Genomic DNA, 24,290 nt, shown 5'->3' with positions numbered 1-24,290 from the left:
CTAGTTTCCCTTGTAATGTCCCGTATGTTTGGAGTTGTGGCCTCCGGACCAAGCCAGCAGCCGCACCCTCAGCGGGACAGCTGGGCGAGTCCGAAGAGCGGCGCCGTCGAGACCAGCGGCGGCGTGAGCGGTTCGGCCTCGAGCGGCTGCGACCCCCGCGGCCCTGTTGGCCTCGTCGGTGGCCCCGGCCAGCAGGCAGTGCTGGGAGTCCGCGTGGCGGCGCAGGTCCACCTTCCGCTGGAAGGAGCGGCCGCACAGGTAGCAGGCGAACGGCTTGAAGCCGCTGTGCTTGCGCGTGTGCGTGATGAGGTTCGAGGACTGGCTGAACGCCTTGCCGCACACCACGCACTTGTGGGGCTTCTCGCCTGCGCGCGCGAAAGGGGAAACGTCAGTGGCACACTCTCCGCAGACCGTTTCCACGAACTGCCATATTTATTTATTTTACCGGCCGCTGGTGTGAGCATGCGCAGTAGCTTTCTGAAGTATATCAGACGTTGCGTCCACAGCCCAGTGACGTAGCATTTTTTCGCCATGATGATAAGTGCTGGAAAAGCGTCCACTTGGTTTCACCTTGCGATGTACGGGTCACGTGACACGCCCAGAGCTATGTATTTGACTCCGGTGGCTCGTAACCTATGGCACGTCCCCGGAGCCCCCCCCCCCCCCCCCCCCCCCCCCCCCCCCAGAAATGCGTTACCCCTCCCCGGATTGACACTCTTGGATAAGCCCCTCCGAGACGTAATGTCCATTGCGCTATTCGAGCAGTTTGCTTCGCTGCAGGGCACGCGGAGAAGCGATCGCTGCCGTCTAAAAGCCCAGCTAGGGACGAGGCTTCGCTTTCCAGCAATTTGATGTGAAACAAAAGATGAGGACTGCGTTCGAAAACTCACATCAATATTATTAAACTAACGCAATAAAAAAATATTTACATCCTTGAGGCTATAACCTGCTCGCCCCGGAACTGACACCCTATTTCAACCCTAATTTTGGGGGGCAACATCATAAATTACAGAGTACTTGTAATCTTAGCAACATTTCAGCATCAAGAGATATGTTTTACGGGCAACAAGTATACAATCAGGGATAAGCAGTATTTCAAATACAAGTATTTGAAATACGCATTTTAAGTAATTTGTGTATTTTGCATTTGTATTTAATTACAAATTGGGTAATGTATTTGACGTGTGTATTTAAACACTAAAACGAGGGTATTTCAAATACAATTTTAATTAAATACAATTTTGTGGGCGAAAATACATCCTTCAAATTTATTGTCACTGTCCAGAGCAGGAAGAAAAATACGTTCTGCACCGAATGCAGTCTTTCTCAATCAAGCACAAGCGTTTAGCGGCTTTGTGATTACGGTGCTAGTCCAGGGCAAGAATAGTGACGAAATCGACGTTCACAGGCAAACTGACTAAATAAGTGCCTGTGAAATTTTGTGCTGCTTTCCAGCCTGATTTCCATCCATATTTTTTCCTGGAGCATTCTAAATGCGCGGGTCGCCCAGATTTTCGTAACTGGTGCGAGTTGCAACAATAAAAAATTCTCTAGCTAGTGCTGCGCGCCTTGGTCGTCTAGGTTCTTTGTTGGTCTATACCAAAATGTAATCGACAAAAAAAGCTGCTTGAAGCTCTGTACTTTTTTCACCTATTACGTCCAAGCTGATTACATTTTTTGTAATTATATTTCTATTACGTTACTAGACCCTCGCACACTAACTCCCGAGTGTGCGATGCAAAATTAAGATGAGATACCCAGAAACCCGTTGCAGGTGCCCTGAAGTCGCTGTTGCAAATTTTGAGAAATGTATTAGGAAAAGTATTTGGAGGAGACCAAATACATTTGGTTGTATTTGTATCTTGTACTTAAATTCTTTTCTGGAAATCTAATTAGATTTGTAATTAAATAATTTTGACAAAGTATTTTGTATTTGAATTTCAATACATATTTGCATGTACTTTTCCCATCCCTGTATACAATCTACACTTACCACATACCAGGGATGGGCAAAATACATGCAAATATGTATCGAAATACAAATACAAAATACTTCGTGAAAAATGTATGGGATTACAAATCTAATTACATTTCCAAAAAAGCATTTAAGTACAAGATACAAATACAACCAAATGTATTTGGTCTCCTCCAAATACTTTTCCTAATACATTTCTCAAAATTCGCGTCAGCAACTTCAGGGCACCTGCAACGGGTTTCTGAGTATCTCATTTCTATTTTGCATCACACACTCGGGAGTTAGTGTGCCAGGCTCTAGTAACGTAATAGAAATATAATCACAAAAAAAAAATGTAATCAGCTTGGACGTAATAGGGGAAAAAAGTACAGAGCTTCAAGCAGCTTTTTTTTGGCGATTACATTTTGGTATAGACCAACAAAGAACCGAGACGACCAAGACGCGCAGCACTAGCTAGAGAATTTTTTATTGTTGCAACTCGCACCAGTTACGAAAATCTGGACAACCCGCACGTTTAGAATGTTTCAGGCAAAAATATGGATGGAAATCAGGCTGGGAAGCATCACAAGTTGTCACAGGCACTTATTTAGCCAGTCTGCCTGTGAACGTCGATTTCGTCACTATTCTTGCCCTGGACTACCAGCGTAATCACAAAGTCACTAAACGCTTGCGCTTGATTTAGAGACACTGCATTCGGTGAAGAACGTAGTTTTCTTCCTGTTCTGGACAGTGACAATAAATTTGAGGAATGTATTTTCGCCCACAAAATTTATTTAATTACAATTGTATTTGAAATACCCACGTTTTAGTATTTAAATACACACGTCAAATACATTACCCAATTTGTAATTAAATACAAATGCAAAATACACAAAGTATCTGAAATACGTATTTCAAGTACTTGTATTTGAAGTACTGCCCATCCCTGCCACATACATTAGTCACAGGCACCGGATGTACAGACGCAACAAAGCACGCGTGCAAATTAGAATCACGACCTTGAATAACTGCTTCACCGCCTTATGTACTCAAACTCAAACTCTTTATTTCTCTCCGTTTGGAGAGGGGAGTCAGAGAAAAAAGCAGCTCAGTTGTTGCTTGACGAGCCTCTGCCTCCCCACAGCATCGAAAGAGGACAGCATGCACACGCAGATTATGTTTCTTTTTCACCATCACATTTATAGCAAAAAATAAACAACATTAGAGGGGGGAAAGGGGGGAAAGTAATAGATTTAGCGGGGTTTACAAATTCCAGGGGCACTCTCTCACAAACATGGAATGTAATTTTTTTAATGTTTCATTCAAAACTTCTAAATTCAACTCACTCAGGCGATTTTTAAAAAAAAACGAGGTACTATATATTTCAACGTCTGATTTCCGTAGTTCGTTCGGGAGTGTGGCACTAACCATGCGTCTACAGACCTAGTTTCATAGGCAAGCTCTCTCATTCTAAGGTTGGAAATAGACATGAATATATTTTCTTTTTGGCAAGAAGATCTTTTCAATGCAAGAAAAAGTTTATAATAATACTGATTAAGAATCTGTACAATATTCAATTTAATAAATAATGAACTAGTATGGATATTATACTCAGTATGACATATAATACGAACAGCTTTCTTTTTTTTGTAGAGTTTGTATCAGCTTTATGTTGGTAGCGGTCGTATTCCCCCATACCAAGAAGCAATAATTCTATTTTGAGTATAAGAGGGAATTATATATAAGAAGCATAACCGAAATCGGGATGATGTGGCGATAACTGTACATAATACCTACAACTCTTGATAATTTTTGACATGTCTGTTGCACAGTCTCGTCCCATGACGTGTATTGATTAAATATAATTCCGAGAACTTTTACGCTTTCAACTATATCTATACAGTGTGTTCCAAGAGAAATAATGGACGTGTAAAAACAGTTTGTATTTCGTGATCTAAATAATACGGCTTTTGTCTTACTGCCATTTATTTTTAATAAATTTGAATTTGTCCAGGCATTTAACTTTTCCCCAAAAAATTATTTGCAGCACTTATAATCTGATCAGTATCATCACCTGAAAAGAATGTACTGGTATCATCAGCGTAAATAATGAAACTTACATTTTTCTCAATATTCACGATGTCATTGATGCATAGATTAAAAAGAAGTGGTACCAGAATGCTCCCTTGCGGTACGCCGGCAGTCTGTTTCCTAAGATCCGATTGTTTTTTTCTATTTATTTCAACAGACTGGTATCGAAAACTAAGATGACTTCTAATCATATCTAGAGCAAAATATAGGCAATAATTATTCGATGTACAGTCGCTAAACCTGCTTGAGGCAAGCGTAAAGTCCCTTCGCCACACTGCGCACGCAGCAGTACCTTTTTTCGCACCCTTTCCACAAGCATCATGCAATAACACCCTAATTTGCGATTAAGGTGTTTGTATTACTCGAAACAAGGGTGCTGAAAGGGTGTAGTCAATCGTGTAAGTCTCTGGAACTTCCCTTGTACACCCTTGAAAGATGTGAAAGTTTGTATTAACACACGCTCTTATGTTTTTTTTTTATTTTTATTTAAAAAAATATTATACATCGCGACCGAATAATTATTGCGACCAACCATAGGGAAATACTACGCTCATCCGAATTCGTCGCATCACTGAGTTAAAAAATGAAAGACGTTTACAATTCTCTGTGATGCCGAATTAGCGTAGCTCTTGAGGAGGAGGAAGGGCCTGTATGCCCCTCCTCCCTCTTCCTCTCCTCCACGCGAAATTAAGCGTAAAAATTTCCCCGCCAAATTTAGTGGGGAAATGTTTGCTAAATGTAGCCGAAAAATAAGCGAGAATTTTTCTATAAAGGGGAGGGGAGGAGAAGAATTCCTTCCCCCTACGTAGCCTCCCCTCCTTTTCCCCCAGAGCGGCGCTGTAATTCGGCATGACAAAAAATTGTAAGTCTTTCTTTTTTTTTTTCAGTCGATACTTTGTAAGCATGTCCACGCGTCTACAACTGAGGCGGCGAGAGCCACATGGTGTTTCGTCATTAAAATAAAGGAGCGGGGAAGGGGGGGGGGGGGGCTGGATTAGTCAACTCGTGAGATAATAGTGCTCCGCACAAATCACCTTAGTCCTGAATATCTTATTCTTACCGACCCCTAAGTTACTCTTTTTCTATCTTTCTATCTCTCTTTCTCTGTCTCTCTTTCTCTATCTTTCTATCTCTCTTTCTCTCCCTCTCTTTCTCTATCTATCTATCTATCTATCTGTCCGTCAGTCCGCACGCCCGTCTGTCTATCTGTCTCTCTGTCTCTCCGTCCGTCCGTCTCTCCGTCCGTCCGTCTCTCCGTCCGTCCGTCTCTCCGTCCGTCCGTCTCTCCGTCCCTCCGTCTCTCCGTCCGTCCGTCTCTCCGTCCGTCCGTCTCTCCGTCCCTCCGTCTCTCCGTCCGTCCGTCTCTCCGTCCGTCCGTCTCTCCGTCCGTCCGTCTCTCAGTCCGTCCGTCTCTCCGTCTCTTCGTCTCTCCGTCCGTCCGTCTCTCCGTCCGTCCGTCTCTCCGTCTCTCCGTCTCTCCGTCCGTCCGTCTCTCCGTCCCTCCGTCTCTCCGTCTCTCCGTCCCTCCGTCCCTCCGTCTCTCCGTCCGTCCGTCTCTCCGTCCCTCCGTCTCTCCGTCCGTCCGTCTCTCCGTCTCTCCGTCTCTCCGTCCGTCCGTCTCTCCGTCTCTCCGTCCCTCCGTCCCTCCGTCTCTCCATCCGTCCGTCTTTCCGTCCCTCCGTCTCTCCGTCCCTCCGTCTCTCCGTCCGTCCGTCTCTCCGTCCGTCCGTCTCTCCGTCCGTCCGTCTCTCCGTCCGTCCGTCTCTCCGTCCGTCCGTCTCTCCGTCCGTCCGTCTCTCCGTCCGTCCGTCTCTCCGTCTCTCCGTCCGTCCGTCTCTCCGTCTCTCCGTCCGTCCGTCTCTCCGTCCGTCCGTCTCTCCGTCTCTCCGTCTCTCCGTCCGTCCGTCTCTCCGTCTCTCCGTCCCTCCGTCCCTCCGTCTCTCCATCCGTCCGTCTTTCCGTCCCTCCGTCTCTCCGTCCCTCCGTCTCTCCGTCCGTCCGTCTCTCCGTCCGTCCGTCTCTCCGTCCGTCCGTCTCTCCGTCCGTCCGTCTCTCCGTCTCTCCGTCCGTCCGTCTCTCCGTCTCTCCGTCCGTCCGTCTCTCCGTCCGTCCGTCTCTCCGTCTCTCCGTCCGTCCGTCTCTCCGTCCGTCCGTCTCTCCGTCCGTCCGTCTCTCCGTCCGTCCGTCTCTCCGTCCGTCTGTCTCTCCGTCCGTCCGTCTCTCCGTCCCTCCGTCTCTCCGTCCGTCCGTCTCTCCGTCCGTCCGTCTCTCCGTCCGTCCGTCTCTCCGTCTCTCCGTCCGTCCGTCTCTCCGTCCGTCCGTCTCTCCGTCCGTCCGTCTCTCCGTCCGTCCGTCTCTCCGTCCGTCCGTCTCTCCGTCCGTCCGTCTCTCCGTCCCTCCGTCTCTCCGTCCGTCCGTCTCTCCGTCCGTCCGTCTCTCCGTCCGTCCGTCTCTCCGTCCGTCCGTCGCTCCGTCCGTCCGTCTCTCCGTCCCTCCGTCTCTCCGTCCGTCCGTCTCTCCGTCCCTCCGTCTCTCCGTCCGTCCGTCTCTCCGTCCCTCCGTCTCTCCGTCCCTCCGTCTCTCCGTCCGTCCGTCCGTCCGTCTCTCCGTCCGTCCGTCTCTCCGTCCGTCCGTCTCTCCGTCCGTCCGTCTCTCCGTCCGTCCGTCTCTCCGTCCGTCCGTCTCTCCGTCCGTCCGTCTCTCCGTCCGTCCGTCTCTCCGTCCGTCCGTCTCTCCGTCCGTCCGTCTCTCCGTCCGTCCGTCTCTCCGTCCGTCCGTCTCTCCGTCCGTCCGTCTCTCCGTCCGTCCGTCGCTCCGTCCGTCCGTCTCTCCGTCCGTCCGTCTCTCCGTCCGTCCGTCTCTCCGTCCGTCCGTCTCTCCGTCCGTCCGTCGCTCCGTCCCTCCGTCTCTCCGTCCGTCCGTCTCTCCGTCTCTCCGTCCCTCCGTCTCTCCGTCCCTCCGTCTCTCCGTCCCTCCGTCTCTCCGTCCGTCCGTCTCTCCGTCCGTCCGTCTCTCCGTCCCTCCGTCTCTCCGTCCGTCCGTCTCTCCGTCCGTCCGTCTCTCCGTCTCTCCGTCCGTCCGTCTCTCCGTCCGTCCGTCTCTCCGTCCGTCCGTCTCTCCGTCCGTCCGTCTCTCCGTCCGTCCGTCTCTCCGTCCGTCCGTCTCTCCGTCTCTACGTCCCTCCGTCTCTCCGTCCGTCCGTCTCTCCGTCCGTCCGTCTCTCCGTCCGTCCGTCTCTCCGTCCGTCCGTCGCTCCGTCCGTCCGTCTCTCCGTCCCTCCGTCTCTCCGTCCGTCCGTCTCTCCGTCCGTCCGTCTCTCCGTCCGTCCGTCTCTCCGTCTCTCCGTCCGTCCGTCTCTCCGTCCGTCCGTCTCTCCGTCCCTCCGTCTCTCCGTCCGTCCGTCTCTCCGTCCCTCCGTCTCTCCGTCCGTCCGTCTCTCCGTCCGTCCGTCTCTCCGTCCCTCCGTCTCTCCGTCCGTCCGTCTCTCCGTCCGTCCGTCTCTCCGTCCGTCCGTCTCTCCGTCCGTCCGTCTCTCCGTCCCTCCGTCTCTCCGTCCGTCCGTCTCTCCGTCCGTCCGTCGCTCCGTCCGTCCGTCTCTCCGTCCGTCCGTCTCTCCGTCCGTCCGTCTCTCCGTCTCTCCGTCTCTCCGTCTCTCCGTCCGTCCGTCTCTCCGTCCGTCCGTCTCTCCGTCCGTCCGTCTCTCCGTCCGTTGTCTCTCCGTCCGTCCGTCTCTCCGTCCGTCCGTCTCTCCGTCCGTCCGTCTCTCCGTCCCTGCGTCTCTCCGTCCGTCCGTCTCTCCGTCCGTCCGTCTCTCCGTCCGTCCGTCTCTCCGTCCGTCCGTCTCTCCGTCCGTCCGTCTCTCCGTCCGTCCGTCTCTCCGTCTCTCCGTCCGTCCGTCTCTCCGTCCGTCCGTCTCTCCGTCCGTCCGTCTCTCCGTCCCTCCGTCTCTCCGTCCGTCCGTCTCTCCGTCTCTCCGTCTCTCCGTCTCTCCGTCCGTCCATCTCTCCGTCCGTTCGTCTCCGTCCGTCCGCCTCTCCGTCCGTCCGTCTCTCCGTCCGTCCGTCTCTCCGTCCGTCCGTCTTTCCGTCCCTCCGTCTCTCCGTCCGTCCGTCTCTCCGTCCGTCCGTCTCTCCGTCCGTCCGTCTCTCCGTCCGTCCGTCTCTCCGTCTCTCCGTCCGTCCGTCTCTCCGTCCGTCCGTCTCTCCGTCTCTCCGTCTCTCCGTCCGTCCGTTTCTCCGTCTCTCCGTCCGTCCGTCTCTCCGTCCGTCCGTCCCTCCGTCTCTCCGTCCCTCCGTCTCTCCGTCCCTCCGTCTCTCCGTCCGTCCGTCTCTCCGTCTCTCCGTCCGTCCGTCTCTCCGTCCGTTGTCTCTCCGTCCGTCCGTCTCTCCGTCCGTCCGTCTCTCCGTCTCTCCGTCTCTCCGTCCGTCCGTTTCTCCGTCCCTCCGTCTCTCCGTCCGTCCGTCTCTCCGTCCGTCCGTCTCTCCGTCCGTCCGTCTCTCCGTCTCTCCGTCCGTCCGTCTCTCCGTCCGTCCGTCTCTCCGTCCGTCCGTCTCTCCGTCTCTCCGTCTCTCCGTCCGTCCGTTTCTCCGTCCCTCCGTCTCTCCGTCCCTCCGTCTCTCCGTCCCTCCGTCTCTCCGTCCGTCCGTCTCTCCGTCCGTCCGTCTCTCCGTCCCTGCGTCTCTCCGTCCGTCCGTCTCTCCGTCCGTCCGTCTCTCCGTCCGTCCGTCTCTCCGTCCGTCCGTCTCTCCGTCCGTCCGCCTCTCCGTCCGTCCGCCTCTCCGTCCGTCCGTCTCTCCGTCCGTCCGTCTCTCCGTCCGTCCGTCTCTCCGTCCGTCCGTCTCTCCGTCCGTCTGTCTCTCCGTCCGTCCGTCTCTCCGTCCGTCCGTCTCTCCGTCTCTCCGTCTCTCCGTCTCTCCGTCCGTCCGCCTCTCCGTCCGTCCGTCTCTCCGTCCGTCCGTCTCTGCGTCTCTCCGTCCGTCCGTCTCTCCGTCTCTCCGTCTATCCGTCTCTCCGTCTCTCCGTCTATCCGTCTATCCGTCTCTCCGTCTCTCCGTCTCTCCGTCTATCCGTCTATCCGTCTATCCGTCTCTCCGTCTCTCCGTCTCTTCGTCTCTCCGTCTATCCGTCTATCCGTCTCTCCGTCTCTCCGTCTCTCCGTCTCTCCGTCTCTCCGTCCGTCCGTCTATCCGTCTCTCCGTCTATCTGTCCGTCCGTCTCTCCGTCTCTCCGTATATCCGTCTATCCGTCTCTCCGTCTCTCCGTCTCTCCGTCTATCCGTCTATCCGTCTCTCCGTCTCTTCGTCTCTCCGTCTATCCGTCTATCCGTCTCTCCGTCTCTCCGTCTCTCCGTCTATCCGTCTCTCCGTCTCTCCGTCTCTCCGTCTATCCGTCTCTCCGTCTCTCCGTCTCTCCGTCTATCCGTCCGTCCGTCTCTCCGTCTCTCCGTCTCTCCGTCTATCCGTCTCTCCGTCTCTCCGTCTATCCGTCTATCCGTCTCTCCGTCTCTCCGTCTATCCGTCTATCCGTCTCTCCGTCTATCCGTCTCTCCGTCTCTCCGTCTCTCCGTCTATCCGTCTATCCGTCTCTCCGTCTCTCCGTCTATCCGTCTATCCGTCTATCCGTCTCTCCGTCTCTCCGTCTATCCGTCTCTCCGTCTCTCCGTCTCTCCGTCTCTCCGTCTATCCGTCTCTCCGTCTCTCCGTCTATCCGTCTCTCCGTGTCTCCGTCTCTCCGTCTCTCCGTCTCTCCGTCTCTCCGTCTCTCCGTATCTCCGTCTATCCGTCTATCCGTCTCTCCGTCTCTCCGTCTATCCGTCTCTCCGTCTATCCGTCTCTCCGTCTCTCCGTCTCTCCGTCTCTCCGTCTATCCGTCTCTCCGTCTATCCGTCTCTCCGTCTCTCCGTCTATCCGTCTCTCCGTCTCTCCGTCTCTCCGTCTCTCCGTCTATCCGACTCTCCGTCTATCCGTCTATCCGTCTATCCGTCTATCCGTCTCTCCGTCTATCCGTCTCTCCGTCTCTCCGTCTATCCGTCTCTCCGTCTCTCCGTCTATCCGTCTCTCCGTCTATCCGTCTCTCCGTCTCTCCGTCTATCCGTCTCTCCGTCTATCCGTCTCTCCGTCTCTCCGTCTCTCCGTCTATCCGTCTCTCCGTCTCTCCGTCTATCCGTCTATCCGTCTCTCCGTGTCTCCGTCTCTCCGTCTCTCCGTCTCTCCGTCTCTCCGTCTATCCGTCTATCCGTCTCTCCGTCTCTCCGTCTCTTCGTCTCTCCGTCTATCCGTCTATCCGTCTCTCCGTCTCTCCGTCTATCCGTCTCTCCGTCTATCCGTCTCTCCGTCTCTCCGTCTATCCGTCTATCCGTCTCTCCGTCTCTCCGTCTATCCGTCTATCCGTCTCTCCGTCTCTCCGTCTATCCGTCTCTCCGTCTCTCCGTCTATCCGTCTCTCCGTCTCTCCGTCTATCCGTCTATCCGTCTCTCCGTGTCTCCGTCTCTCCGTCTCTCCGTCTATCCGTCTATCCGTCTCTCCGTCTCTCCGTCTCTCCGTCTATCCGTCTCTCCGTCTCTCCGTCTCTCCGTCTCTCCGTCTATCCGTCTCTCCGTCTCTCCGTCTCTCCGTCTCTCCGTCTCTCCGTCTCTCCGTCTCTCCGTCTCTCCGTCTCTCCGTCTATCCGTCTCTCCGTCTATCCGTCTCTCCGTCTCTCCGTCTCTCCGTCTATCCGTCTCTCCGTCTCTCCGTCTCTCCGTCTCTCCGTCTCTCCGTGTATCCGTCTCTCCGTCTCTCCGTCTCTCCGTCTAACCGTCTCTCCGTCTCTCCGTCTCTCCGTCTATCCGTCTATCCGTCTCTCCGTCTCTCCGTCTATCCGTCTCTCCGTCTGTCCGTCTATCCGTCTATCCGTCTCTCCGTCTCTCCGTCTATCCGTCTCTCCGTCTCTCCGTCTATCCGTTTCTCCGTCTATCCGTCTATCCGTCTATCCGTCTCTCCGTCTGTCCGTCTCTCCGTCTATCCGTCTCTCCGTCTCTCCGTCTATCCGTCTATCCGTCTCTCCGTCTATCCGTCTATCCGTCTCTCCGTCTACCCGTCTCTCCGTCTCTTCGTCTCTCCGTCTCCGTCTCTCCGTCTCTCCGTCTCTCCGTCTCTCCGTCTATCTATCTATCCGTCTATCTATCTATCTATCCGTCTCTCCGTCTATCCGTCTCTCTGTCTCTCCGTCTCTCCGTCTCTCCGTCTATCCGTCTCTCCGTCTCTCCGTCTATCCGTCTATCCGTCTCTCCGTCTCTCCGTCTCTCCGTCTATCCGTCTATCCGTCTCTCCGTCTCTCCGTCTCTCCGTCTATCTATCTATCCGTCTATCTATCTATCCGTCAATCCGTCTCTCCGTCTCTCCGTCTCTCCGTCTCTCCGTCTATCCGTCTCTCCGTCTCTCCGTCTATCCGTCTATCCGTCTCTCCGTCTCTCCGTCTATCTATCTATCCGTCTATCTATCTATCCGTCTATCTATCTATCCGTCTATCCGTCTATCCGTCTATCCGTCTCTCCGTCTATCCGTCTCTCCGTCTCTCCGTCTATCCGTCTCTCCGTCTCTCCGTCTCTCCGTCTATCCCTCTCTCCGTCTATCCGTCTCTCCGTCTCTCCGTCTATCCGTCTATCCGTCTCTCCGTCTATCCGTCTCTCCGTCTATCCGTCTCTCCGTCTCTCCGTCTCTCCGTCTATCCCTCTCTCCGTCTATCCGTCTCTCCGTCTATCCGTCTATCCGTCTCTCCGTCTATCCGTCTCTCCGTCTCTCCGTCTATCCGTCTCTCCGTCTATCCGTCTCTCCGTCTCTCCGTCTCTCCGTCTATCCCTCTCTCCGTCTATCCGTCTCTCCGTCTATCCGTCTATCCGTCTCTCCGTCTCTCCGTCTATCCGTCTCTCCGTCTATCCGTCTCTCCGTCTCTCCGTCTATCCCTCTCTCCGTCTATCCGTCTCTCCGTCTCTCCGTCTCTTCCGTCTCTCCGTCTCTCCGTCTATCCGTCTCTCCGTCTCTCCGTCTCTCCGTCTATCTATCTATCCGTCTATCTATCTATCCGTCTATCCGTCTCTCCGTCTCTCCGTCTATCCGTCTATCCGTCTCTCCGTCTCTTCCGTCTCTCCGTCTCTTCCGTCTCTCCGTCTATCCGTCTCTCCGTCTCTCCGTCTATCTATCTATCCCTCTATCTATCTATCCGTCTATCCGTCTCTCCGTCTCTCCGTCTCTCCGTCTCTCCGTCTATCCGTCTCTCCGTCTCTCCGTCTCTCCGTCTCTCCGTCTCTCCGTCTCTCCGTCTATCCGTCTCTCCGTCTCTAAAGGCTAGCCCACATGGTGCGCTTTTCTCCGCGTCTGCGTCGCGTCTGCGCCTGCGCTTTGACGTCACTTCCGGCGCCGGGACGAAACGCAGCGTTTTTTGGCGCATCCCGGCGTATCTGGAGGAGCCAGATATTTTGCGTCCACGCGTCGCGTCTCGCGCTGCGTCCAGAAGGCAACAACCAATGAACCGCCGTGTTCACTAGTTGCAAGGAGCGTTTGAATTTTCTCCACTGTAGGACTGTAGTTTTCGCCACAGACCTCGCGAGATAGGCGATAATAATAATAATAATAATGCTTTTTATTTGCACATATTGCGATACCCACTCGGCAGCGTGCGAGGCTAGGCAAAAAGGTCGAGACCTTACGCAAGTGGGCCTGCTAGCCCGCCGCCAAGTAGGGAAAGGGATACGGGAAAGGAAAATAAATAAAAACACTCAAAACAGAAAGATACACACAAAACCGGGTAGCAGCTCTGTGCCATTCCAAGGCAAAGCGCACGCGCGCACGCACACGCACACACCCGCGCGCGCGGAGTTTACAAAATTTGCACGCTCGCGGCCTTAAATAAAAACGGCTTTTAGGCCCCGCCAACGCTAGCAGCAGGGCGAACATGGGTAGTTACGTCCTTCCCCCCGCGGATATTAGTTAATCATACCTTTTACACAAGTCCAGGGAATCCTCTCTGCTCCGCGGGAGAGGCTGACGCTGCTTCAGCGGAACAGAGAGGACCTAGCGAAGTACAAGAGCGTCCTGCACTCTGGCAGACCAAATGTAAAGAATACAAGGACACCGAGAGACAAAGGTACAAAATTAATACTACCGGCAACAACCGCAACAACGTAACCACTGTAGCGGCCAGCGGCCACCTGTAAATGTTTTGGCAGTTTTGGCGCGGGCGATGGTGATGCCAATGGCGTAGCGAAACGTGGATGAGGCGTACGCACTAAAAAGGATGAAAATTAGTGAAATTGAGCTTTATTGCGATTGCTGTAATAAAAATGAGTGCTTACTATTACTAAAATTAAATATTACGGCATGTAGCCATCATTTACCGCGCGATTTCTATTTAATGTTTGCTTTTGTTTCTTTAGCGCGTCTGGCTACGTTGGGCAGACGCTTCGGAAACGCAGACGCGAAGCGCTGCACGGTAGCGCTGCGTGTGGTTTGACTTGGCGCACGCGTCCTGCTTAGCGCGCGCGCCAAGCCGAGACGCGCGTCTAGACGCACTGAAAAACGCGCCATGTGGGCTAGCCTTAAGTCTCTCCGTCTATCCGTCCGTCCGTCTATCCGTCTCTCCGTCTATCCGTCCGTCCGTCTCTCCGTCCGTCCGTCTCTCCGTCCGTCCGTCTCTCCGTCTCTCTGTCCGTCCGTCTCTCCGTCCGTCCGTCTCTCCGTCCGTTCGTCTCTCCGTCCGTCCGTCTCTCCGTCCGTCCGTCTCTCCGTCCGTCCGTCTCTCCGTCCGTCCGTCTCTCCGTCCGTCCGTCTCTCCGTCCGTCCGTCTCTCCGTCTCTCCGTCTCTCCGTCCGTCCGTCTCTCCGTCCGTCCGTCTCTCCGTCCGTCCGTCTATCCGTCCGTCCGTCTCTCCGTCTCTCCGTCTCTCCGTCCGTCCGTCTCTCCGTCCGTCCGTCTCTCCGTCCGTCCGTCTCTCCGTCCGTCCGTCTCTCCGTCTCTCCGTCCGTCCGTCTCTCCGTCCGTCCGTCTCTCCGTCCGTCCGTCTCTCCGTCCGTCCGTCTCTCCGTCTCTCCGTCTCTCCGTCTCTCCGTCCGTCCGTCTCTCCGTCCGTCCGTCTCTCCGTCCGTCCGTCTCTCCGTCTCTCCGTCCGTCCGTCTCTCCGTCCGTCCGTCTCTCCGTCCGTCCGTCCGTCCGTATCTCCGTTTCTCCGTCTCTCCGTCCGTCCGTCTCTCCGTCCGTCCGTCTCTCCGTCCGTCCGTCTCTCCGTCCGTCCGTCTCTCCGTCCGTCCGTCTCTCCGTCCGTCCGTCTCTCCGTCTCTCCGTCCGTCCGTCTCTCCGTCCGTCCGTCTCTCCGTCCGTCCGTCTCTCCGTCCGTCCGTCTCTCCGTCTCTCCGTCTCTCCGTCTCTCCGTCCGTCCCTCTCTCCGTCCGTCCGTCTCTCCGTCCGTCCGTCTCTCCGTCTCTCCGTCCGTCCGTCTCTCCGTCCGTCCGTCTCTCCGTCCGTCCGTCTCTCCGTCCGTCCGTCTCTCCGTCCGTCCGTCTCTCCGTCCGTCCGTCTCTCCGTCCGTCCGTCTCTCCGTCCGTCCGTCTCTCCGTCCGTCCGTCTCTCCGTCCGTCCGTCTCTCCGTCTCTCCGTCCGTCCGTCTCTCCGTCCGTCCGTCTCTCCGTCCGTCCGTCTCTCCGTCCGTCCGTCTCTCCGTCCGTCCGTCTCTCCGTCTCTCCGTCTCTCCGTCCGTCCGTCTCTCCGTCCGTCCGTCTCTCCGTCCGTCCGTCTCTCCGTCCGTCCGTCTCTCCGTCTCTCCGTCCGTCCGTCTCTCCGTCCGTCCGTCTCTCCGTCTCTCCGTCTCTCCGTCCGTCCGTCTCTCCGTCCGTCCGTCTCTCCGTCCGTCCGTCTCTCCGTCTCTCCGTCCGTCCGTCTCTCCGTCCGTCCGTCCGTCCGTATCTCCGTTTCTCCGTCTCTCCGTCCGTCCGTCTCTCCGTCCGTCCGTCTCTCCGTCCGTCCGTCTCTCCGTCCGTCCGTCTCTCCGTCCGTCCGTCTCTCCGTCTCTCCGTCTCTCCGTCCGTCCGTCTCTCCGTCCGTCCGTCTCTCCGTCCGTCCGTCTCTCCGTCTCTCCGTCCGTCCGTCTCTCCGTCCGTCCGTCCGTCCGTATCTCCGTTTCTCCGTCTCTCCGTCCGTCCGTCTCTCCGTCCGTCCGTCTCTCCGTCCGTCCGTCTCTCCGTCCGTCCGTCTCTCCGTCCGTCCGTCTCTCCGTCCGTCCGTCTCTCCGTCCGTCCGTCTCTCCGTCCGTCCGTCTCTCCGTCCGTCCGTCCGTCTCTCCGTCCGTCCGTCTCTCCGTCCGTCCGTCTCTCCGTCTCTCCGTCCGTCCGTCTCTCCGTCCGTCCGTCTCTCCGTCCGTCCGTCTCTCCGTCCGTCCGTCTCTCCGTCCGTCCGTCTCTCCGTCCGTCCGTCTCTCCGTCCGTCCGTCTCTCCGTCTCTCCGTCCGTCCGTCTCTCCGTCCGTCCGTCTCTCCGTCCGTCCGTCTCTCCGTCCGTCCGTCTCTCCGTCCGTCCGTCTCTCCGTCCGTCCGTCTCTCCGTCTCTCCGTCCGTCCGTCTCTCCGTCCGTCCGTCTCTCCGTCCGTCCGTCTCTCCGTCCGTCCGTCTCTCCGTCCGTCCGTCTCTCCGTCCGTCCGTCTCTCCGTCCGTCCGTCTCTCCGTCCGTCCGTCTCTCCGTCCGTCCGTCTCTCCGTCCGTCCGTCTCTCCGTCCGTCCGTCTCTCCGTCCGTCCGTCTCTCCGTCCGTCCGTCTCTCCGTCTCTCCGTCCGTCCGTCTCTCCGTCCGTCCGTCTCTCCGTCCGTCCGTCTCTCCGTCCGTCCGTCTCTCCGTCTCTCCGTCTCTCCGTCCGTCCGTCTCTCCGTCCGTCCGTCTCTCCGTCCGTCCGTCTCTCCGTCCGTCCGTCTCTCCGTCCGTCCGTCTCTCCGTCTCTCCGTCCGTCCGTCTCTCCGTCCGTCCGTCTCTCCGTCCGTCCGTCTCTCCGTCCGTCCGTCTCTCCGTCTCTCCGTCTCTCCGTCCGTCCGTCTCTCCGTCCGTCCGTCTCTCCGTCTCTCCGTCTCTCCGTCCGTCCGTCTCTCCGTCTCTCCGTCCGTCCGTCTCTCCGTCCGTCCGTCTCTCCGTCCGTCCGTCTCTCCGTCCGTCCGTCTCTCCGTCTCTCCGTCTCTCCGTCCGTCCGTCTCTCCGTCCGTCCGTCTCTCCGTCCGTCCGTCTCTCCGTCCGTCCGTCTCTCCGTCTCTCCGTCTCTCCGTCCGTCCGTCTCTCCGTCCGTCCGTCTCTCCGTCCGTCCGTCTCTCCGTCCGTCCGTCTCTCCGTCCGTCCGTCTCTCCGTCTCTCCGTCTCTCCGTCCGTCCGTCTCTCCGTCCGTCCGTCTCTCCGTCCGTCCGTCTCTCCGTCCGTCCGTCTCTCCGTCCGTCCGTCTCTCCGTCTCTCCGTCCGTCCGTCTCTCCGTCCGTCCGTCTCTCCGTCCGTCCGTCTCTCCGTCTCTCCGTCCGTCCGTCTCTCCGTCCGTCCGTCCGTCCGTCTCTCCGTCCGTCCGTCTCTCCGTCCGTCCGTCTCTCCGTCCGTCCGTCTCTCCGTCCGTCCGTCTCTCCGTCCGTCCGTCTCTCCGTCCGTCCGTCTCTCCGTCCGTCCGTCTCTCCGTCCGTCCGTCTCTCCGTCCGTCCGTCTCTCCGTCCGTCCGTCTCTCCGTCCGTCCGTCTCTCCGTCCGTCCGTCTCTCCGTCTCTCCGTCCGTCCGTCTCTCCGTCCGTCCGTCTCTCCGTCCGTCCGTCTCTCCGTCCGTCCGTCTCTCCGTCTCTCCGTCTCTCCGTCCGTCCGTCTCTCCGTCCGTCCGTCTCTCCGTCCGTCCGTCTCTCCGTCCGTCCGTCTCTCCGTCCGTCCGTCTCTCCGTCTCTCCGTCTCTCCGTCCGTCCGTCTCTCCGTCCGTCCGTCTCTCCGTCCGTCCGTCTCTCCGTCCGTCCGTCTCTCCGTCTCTCCGTCTCTCCGTCCGTCCGTCTCTCCGTCCGTCCGTCTCTCCGTCTCTCCGTCTCTCCGTCCGTCCGTCTCTCCGTCTCTCCGTCCGTCCGTCTCTCCGTCCGTCCGTCTCTCCGTCCGTCCGTCTCTCCGTCCGTCCGTCTCTCCGTCTCTCCGTCTCTCCGTCCGTCCGTCTCTCCGTCCGTCCGTCTCTCCGTCCGTCCGTCTCTCCGTCCGTCCGTCTCTCCGTCTCTCCGTCCGTCCGTCTCTCCGTCCGTCCGTCTCTCCGTCCGTCCGTCTCTCCGTCCGTCCGTCTCTCCGTCTCTCCGTCTCTCCGTCCGTCCGTCTCTCCGTCCGTCCGTCTCTCCGTCCGTCCGTCTCTCCGTCCGTCCGTCTCTCCGTCTCTCCGTCCGTCCGTCTCTCCGTCCGTCCGTCCGTCCGTATCTCCGTTTCTCCGTCTCTCCGTCCGTCCGTCTCTCCGTCCGTCCGTCTCTCCGTCCGTCCGTCTCTCCGTCCGTCCGTCTCTCCGTCCGTCCGTCTCTCCGTCCGTCCGTCTCTCCGTCCGTCCGTCTCTCCGTCCGTCCGTCTCTCCGTCCGTCCGTCCGTCTCTCCGTCCGTCCGTCTCTCCGTCCGTCCGTCTCTCCGTCTCTCCGTCCGTCCGTCTCTCCGTCCGTCCGTCTCTCCGTCCGTCCGTCTCTCCGTCCGTCCGTCTCTCCGTCCGTCCGTCTCTCCGTCCGTCCGTCTCTCCGTCCGTCCGTCTCTCCGTCTCTCCGTCCGTCCGTCTCTCCGTCCGTCCGTCTCTCCGTCCGTCCGTCTCTCCGTCCGTCCGTCTCTCCGTCCGTCCGTCTCTCCGTCCGTCCGTCTCTCCGTCTCTCCGTCCGTCCGTCTCTCCGTCCGTCCGTCTCTCCGTCCGTCCGTCTCTCCGTCCGTCCGTCTCTCCGTCCGTCCGTCTCTCCGTCCGTCCGTCTCTCCGTCCGTCCGTCTCTCCGTCCGTCCGTCTCTCCGTCCGTCCGTCTCTCCGTCCGTCCGTCTCTCCGTCCGTCCGTCTCTCCGTCCGTCCGTCTCTCCGTCCGTCCGTCTCTCCGTCTCTCCGTCCGTCCGTCTCTCCGTCCGTCCGTCTCTCCGTCCGTCCGTCTCTCCGTCCGTCCGTCTCTCCGTCTCTCCGTCTCTCCGTCCGTCCGTCTCTCCGTCCGTCCGTCTCTCCGTCCGTCCGTCTCTCCGTCCGTCCGTCTCTCCGTCCGTCCGTCTCTCCGTCTCTCCGTCCGTCCGTCTCTCCGTCCGTCCGTCTCTCCGTCCGTCCGTCTCTCCGTCCGTCCGTCTCTCCGTCTCTCCGTCTCTCCGTCCGTCCGTCTCTCCGTCCGTCCGTCTCTCCGTCTCTCCGTCTCTCCGTCCGTCCGTCTCTCCGTCTCTCCGTCCGTCCGTCTCTCCGTCCGTCCGTCTCTCCGTCCGTCCGTCTCTCCGTCCGTCCGTCTCTCCGTCTCTCCGTCTCTCCGTCCGTCCGTCTCTCCGTCCGTCCGTCTCTCCGTCCGTCCGTCTCTCCGTCCGTCCGTCTCTCCGTCTCTCCGTCTCTCCGTCCGTCCGTCTCTCCGTCCGTCCGTCTCTCCGTCCGTCCGTCTCTCCGTCCGTCCGTCTCTCCGTCCGTCCGTCTCTCCGTCTCTCCGTCTCTCCGTCCGTCCGTCTCTCCGTCCGTCCGTCTCTCCGTCCGTCCGTCTCTCCGTCCGTCCGTCTCTCCGTCTCTCCGTCCGTCCGTCTCTCCGTCCGTCCGTCTCTCCGTCCGTCCGTCTCTCCGTCTCTCCGTCCGTCCGTCTCTCCGTCCGTCCGTCCGTCCGTCTCTCCGTCCGTCCGTCTCTCCGTCCGTCCGTCTCTCCGTCCGTCCGTCTCTCCGTCCGTCCGTCTCTCCGTCCGTCCGTCTCTCCGTCCGTCCGTCTCTCCGTCCGTCCGTCTCTCCGTCCGTCCGTCTCTCCGTCCGTCCGTCTCTCCGTCCGTCCGTCTCTCCGTCCGTCCGTCTCTCCGTCCGTCCGTCTCTCCGTCTCTCCGTCCGTCCGTCTCTCCGTCCGTCCGTCTCTCCGTCCGTCCGTCTCTCCGTCCGTCCGTCTCTCCGTCTCTCCGTCCGTCCGTCTCTCCGTCCGTCCGTCTCTCCGTCCGTCCGTCTCTCCGTCCGTCCGTCTCTCCGTCCGTCCGTCTCTCCGTCTCTCCGTCTCTCCGTCCGTCCGTCTCTCCGTCCGTCCGTCTCTCCGTCCGTCCGTCTCTCCGTCCGTCCGTCTCTCCGTCTCTCCGTCTCTCCGTCCGTCCGTCTCTCCGTCCGTCCGTCTCTCCGTCTCTCCGTCTCTCCGTCCGTCCGTCTCTCCGTCTCTCCGTCCGTCCGTCTCTCCGTCCGTCCGTCTCTCCGTCCGTCCGTCTCTCCGTCCGTCCGTCTCTCCGTCTCTCCGTCTCTCCGTCCGTCCGTCTCTCCGTCCGTCCGTCTCTCCGTCCGTCCGTCTCTCCGTCCGTCCGTCTCTCCGTCTCTCCGTCCGTCCGTCTCTCCGTCCGTCCGTCTCTCCGTCCGTCCGTCTCTCCGTCCGTCCGTCTCTCCGTCTCTCCGTCTCTCCGTCCGTCCGTCTCTCCGTCCGTCCGTCTCTCCGTCCGTCCGTCTCTCCGTCCGTCCGTCTCTCCGTCTCTCCGTCCGTCCGTCTCTCCGTCCGTCCGTCTCTCCGTCCGTCCGTCTCTCCGTCCGTCCGTCTCTCTGTCTCTCCGTCTCTCCGTCCGTCCGTCTCTCCGTCCGTCCGTCTCTCCGTCCGTCCGTCTCTCCGTCTCTCTGTCTCTCCGTCCGTCCGTCTCTCCGTCCGTCCGTCTCTCCGTCTCTCCGTCCGTCCGTCTCTCCGTCCGTCCGTCTCTCCGTCTCTCCGTCTCTCCGTCCGTCCGTCTCTCCGTCTCTCCGTCCGTTCGTCTCTCCGTCCGTCCGTCTCTCCGTCCGTCCGTGTCTCCGTCCGTCCGTCTCTCCGTCCGTCCGTCTCTCCGTCCGTCCGTCTCTCCGTCTCTCCGTCCGTCCGTCTCTCCGTCCGTCCGTCTCTCCGTCCGTCCGTCTCTCCGTCCGTCCGTCTCTCCGTCCGTCCGTCTCTCCGTCCGTCCGTCTCTCCGTCCGTCCGTCTCTCCGTCTCTCCGTCCGTCCGTCTCTCCGTCCGTCCGTCTCTCCGTCCGCCCGTCTCTCCGTCTCTCCGTCCGTCCGTCTCTCCGTCCGTCCGTCTCTCCGTCCGTCCGTCTCTCCGTCCGTCCGTCTCTCCGTCCGTCCGTCCGTCCGTCCGTCCGTCTCTCCGTCCGTCCGTCCGTCCGTCCGTCCGTCTCTCCGTCCGTCCGTCTCTCCGTCCGTCCGTCTCTCCGTCCGTCCGTCTCTCCGTCCGTCCGTCTCTCCGTCTCTCCGTCCGTCCGTCTCTCCGTCCGTCCGTCTCTCCGTCTCTCCGTCTCTCCGTCCGTCCGTCTCTCCGTCTCTCCGTCCGTTCGTCTCTCCGTCCGTCCGTCTCTCCGTCCGTCCGTGTCTCCGTCCGTCCGTCTCTCCGTCCGTCCGTCTCTCCGTCCGTCCGTCTCTCCGTCTCTCCGTCTCTCCGTCCGTCCGTCTCTCCGTCCGTCCGTCTCTCCGTCCGTCCGTCTCTCCGTCCGTCCGTCTCTCCGTCCGTCCGTCTCTCCGTCCGTCCGTCTCTCCGTCCGTCCGTCTCTCCGTCTCTCCGTCTCTCCGTCCGTCCGTCTCTCCGTCCGTCCGTCTCTCCGTCCGCCCGTCTCTCCGTCTCTCCGTCCGTCCGTCTCTCCGTCCGTCCGTCTCTCCGTCTCTCCGTCCGTCCGTCTCTCCGTCCGTCCGTCTCTCTGTCTCTCCGTCTCTCCGTCCGTCCGTCTCTCCGTCCGTCCGTCTCTCCGTCCGTCCGTCTCTCCGTCTCTCCGTCTCTCCGTCCGTCCGTCTCTCCGTCCGTCCGTCTCTCCGTCTCTCCGTCCGTCCGTCTCTCCGTCCGTCCGTCTCTCCGTCCGTCCGTCTCTCCGTCCGTCCGTCTCTCCGTCTCTCCGTCTCTCCGTCCGTCCGTCTCTCCGTCCGTCCGTCTCTCCGTCCGTCCGTCTCTCCGTCCGTCCGTCTCTCCGTCTCTCCGTCCGTCCGTCTCTCCGTCCGTCCGTCTCTCCGTCCGTCCGTCTCTCCGTCCGTCCGTCTCTCTGTCTCTCCGTCTCTCCGTCCGTCCGTCTCTCCGTCCGTCCGTCTCTCCGTCTCTCCGTCTCTCCGTCCGTCCGTCTCTCCGTCCGTCCGTCTCTCCGTCTCTCCGTCCGTCCGTCTCTCCGTCCGTCCGTCTCTCCGTCTCTCCGTCTCTCCGTCCGTCCGTCTCTCCGTCTCTCCGTCTCTCCGTCCGTTCGTCTCTCCGTCCGTCCGTCTCTCCGTCCGTCCGTGTCTCCGTCCGTCCGTCTCTCCGTCCGTCCGTCTCTCCGTCCGTCCGTCTCTCCGTCTCTCCGTCTCTCCGTCTCTCCGTCCGTCCGTCTCTCCGTCCGTCCGTCTCTCCGTCCGTCCGTCTCTCCGTCCGTCCGTCTCTCCGTCCGTCCGTCTCTCCGTCCGTCCGTCTCTCCGTCCGTCCGTCTCTCCGTCCGTCCGTCTCTCCGTCTCTCCGTCTCTCCGTCCGTCCGTCTCTCCGTCCGTCCGTCTCTCCGTCCGCCCGTCTCTCCGTCTCTCCGTCCGTCCGTCTCTCCGTCCGTCCGTCTCTCCGTCCGTCCGTCTCTCCGTCCGTCCGTCTCTCCGTCCGTCCGTCCGTCCGTCCGTCCGTCTCTCCGTCCGTCCGTCCGTCCGTCCGTCCGTCTCTCCGTCCGTCCGTCTCTCCGTCCGTCCGTCTCTCCGTCCGTCCGTCTCTCCGTCCGTCCGTCTCTCCGTCTCTCCGTCCGTCCGTCTCTCCGTCCGTCCGTCTCTCCGTCTCTCCGTCTCTCCGTCCGTCCGTCTCTCCGTCCGTCCGTCTCTCCGTCCGTCCGTCCGTCCGTCCGTCTATCTATCTATATATCTATCCAATCTGTCTAATCTGTCTAATCTATCTCGGTTGCTGATGCACACGTGCAAACACAGAGGAAGGCAGGCCGTGTAGAAATGTGACAGGAGTTCTCGTCTATTGAACAGCGATTCCCTTTTAAGAAACACGTTTTCATTTCGGAATGTACATGTGCGACCGGATTGTGATGGAATGATTTCAGGGATGGATATGTGCTTCCATAATATGCCGCGATTCTCATTTAGCCAAGAAGAAAAAAAAATAGGCCCGTATATTTAAAGAATCAGATGAGCCCGTATAAAAGCGTAATGACGTCGTGATGTCAGAAATAGATAATCGCTTCTCCAACATACCGCAGTTTCCATTTAGCGTACACGTTGACGTTTTTATTTCCAGAATTTTGTGCTCCACATGGTACCTCTATAAGACCAAATCATGTTGTTAGCGTTTGCGGCTTCGGTACCTATTTCTTCGAATAACATCATCTGTCTTCCTGGCGTGAAAAGGAGATTGGAGGCCAAGTGTATTAACGAGTCACAGCTCGGAGCACGTGGAGCAAAAGCTCGTTCTACAAAACCCAAGGATTCTGGGTCCCACGATGCACGTCAAAGACCCGAGGTCAGCAGTGGCACTGCATGGGCTAAATGTCTAGTCTACAGCGGAAACACCAGGCACCCATTGAGGCTGACCAAGTTCCCGCGGTCTAAACATGCGCACAATACGATTACTTTTGCTTGCACGGGAGTGCTACAATACGACAAAATGCGGCGGCAGGACTGCGGAGCCGTCGAAGGTGCATAATTGACTCACCGGTGTGTATGTAGGTGTGCTTCTTCATGTCGGACTTCTGGTGGAAGCGCTTCCCGCAGAACTCGCACGGGTAGGGCCGGGTGTCCGAGTGGATGAGCAGGTGCGTGGAGAGCGTCGAGGAGCGCTTGAACCGCTTGCCGCACTGGGCGCACGAGAAGCACCGCTCGGGCTTGGTCGACGCCTGCGCACCACGAGGAGTCGTCGGACGCCTCTCTCGCAGACGCCGGGCGTTCCCTAACAGAAACCCTAAGCATAACGTATTTCCTCGATTAAAAACAAAAATGTAAGTCGCAGCTTTTTCTCCAAGTTAGCTGAAAGCACGAGCCACAAGACGCACTAATCTCGACACTGCGTGCGACGCAGCTGGAGCGAGAGGCGCGTTGACACGCGAGCGACGTGAAAGCGTGGCTTTTCCATCCTTCCCCATTCCTTCTCTCCCCGCCCCCATTTTGTTTTTCCAAAAGAGGTTAAGTCAAGGCGTAAGGACGCGTGTGGACCGCGAGGCGAAATCTTAACTTGGCAGCTGGTCAATTCTGCGGCAGCTGCTGTTTTCAAAACGCTTTTCGAAACCCTGTTTTGACGACGAATGCTAACGCAAGAATGCCGCGAGGAAAGAATTTCATCGTGTTTCCATTGTCATGGTTTTAAAAACCATGACAATGATATGTGTTTTGTTACAGGTGGCGCTACCATCACCAGTGTGCCTACATCTACGGGTGCTTTCAACTGCTTGATAGGATTCACGTGGTTTTCAATACAAGGTGTGAGAAGAAGGCGAAGACGTCGATGATTTGCAAGCGACTCTAAGCTCTAAGCTTGCCCTACCTCTCCTCCGGCTATCCTCCTCGCCACTTGACAACGCACACGCAAGCGCACAAAGGCGCGGGAAGCGTCCCCCACAAAACGTCTTATTCCTGTATTTCAGATACACATCTTACAGATATTTCACAAGACGGATGGTAGACATTCATACATTTTAGATGTCTAAAGACGTCTTCAAAGACGTTATAGTCCAAAAAATAGGGAGCGTTGAGGCGGCTCAGATGTACTGGGCTTAATGACGTCTTACCAAGATTTCCTGTACATATTGCCAATGCGGAGCATAGGTTCGTCTGCTTCTTTTGCAGGGGTTGTGGTGACGTCAGAAAGACGCAGAGCTCTGATTGGCTTTGATGGAAGGATAGGGGGTAGACTTCAAAGCAAGCTGCCTCGAGGTCTACCCACTATCCTTCCATCAGAGCTCGGCGTTTTCACGTCTCCACAACCCCTTCAAAAGAAGCAGACGAACTTACGCTCCGCATATGTCTTATAGATGTCTAATAGCTGCTTTTGTGTTCATGGAGACGCGACGCAGTAAGAGAGCCTTTCCTGTCATAATAACTGGGCGACAACGACCGCTGCTTCACTAGCCTGAACGAGGGCGTGGGGCAGCAGAGACGACGTCGGTCCGCCTCTCCCAGCGGACGACATGACCGGCGTCTG

The 24,290-nt window shown here is 58.1% G+C and overlaps 1 protein-coding gene across 1 annotated transcript; it reads right to left on the bottom strand.

Moving 5' to 3' along the window:
* On the bottom strand, positions 1–24,278 carry LOC115328908 (zinc finger protein Gfi-1b-like). Its single transcript, XM_029990350.3, has 3 exons — positions 24,219–24,278; positions 22,809–22,989; positions 1–365 (listed from the first exon to the last, which is right to left on the bottom strand). Exons 1-3 carry the CDS (start codon positions 24,276–24,278, stop codon positions 1–3), a joined length of 606 nt encoding a protein of 201 aa, XP_029846210.3.
* Positions 24,279–24,290: the final 12 nt, after the last annotated feature.

The sequence above is a fragment of the Ixodes scapularis genome, unplaced genomic scaffold, assembly GCF_016920785.2.
Source record: "Ixodes scapularis isolate PalLabHiFi unplaced genomic scaffold, ASM1692078v2 PGA_scaffold3__209_contigs__length_174095766, whole genome shotgun sequence".
NCBI classification, from domain to species: domain Eukaryota; kingdom Metazoa; phylum Arthropoda; class Arachnida; order Ixodida; family Ixodidae; genus Ixodes; species Ixodes scapularis.
This window is presented reverse-complemented; position numbering and strand designations above follow the sequence as displayed.

Bases quoted from the DNA above. Each gene is read 5' to 3' on its own strand.
- LOC115328908 (XM_029990350.3), bottom strand. From the start codon at position 24,278: ATGTCGTCCGCTGGGAGAGGCGGACCGACGTCGTCTCTGCTGCCCCAC. The intron at 22,990-24,218 runs GCTAGTGAAGCA...CGTGGTGCGCAG, and splicing joins TGCCCCACGCCCTCGTTCAG to GCGTCGACCAAGCCCGAGCG. The intron at 366-22,808 runs GTGAGTCAATTA...TCGCGCGCGCAG, and splicing joins GCACACCTACATACACACCG to GCGAGAAGCCCCACAAGTGC.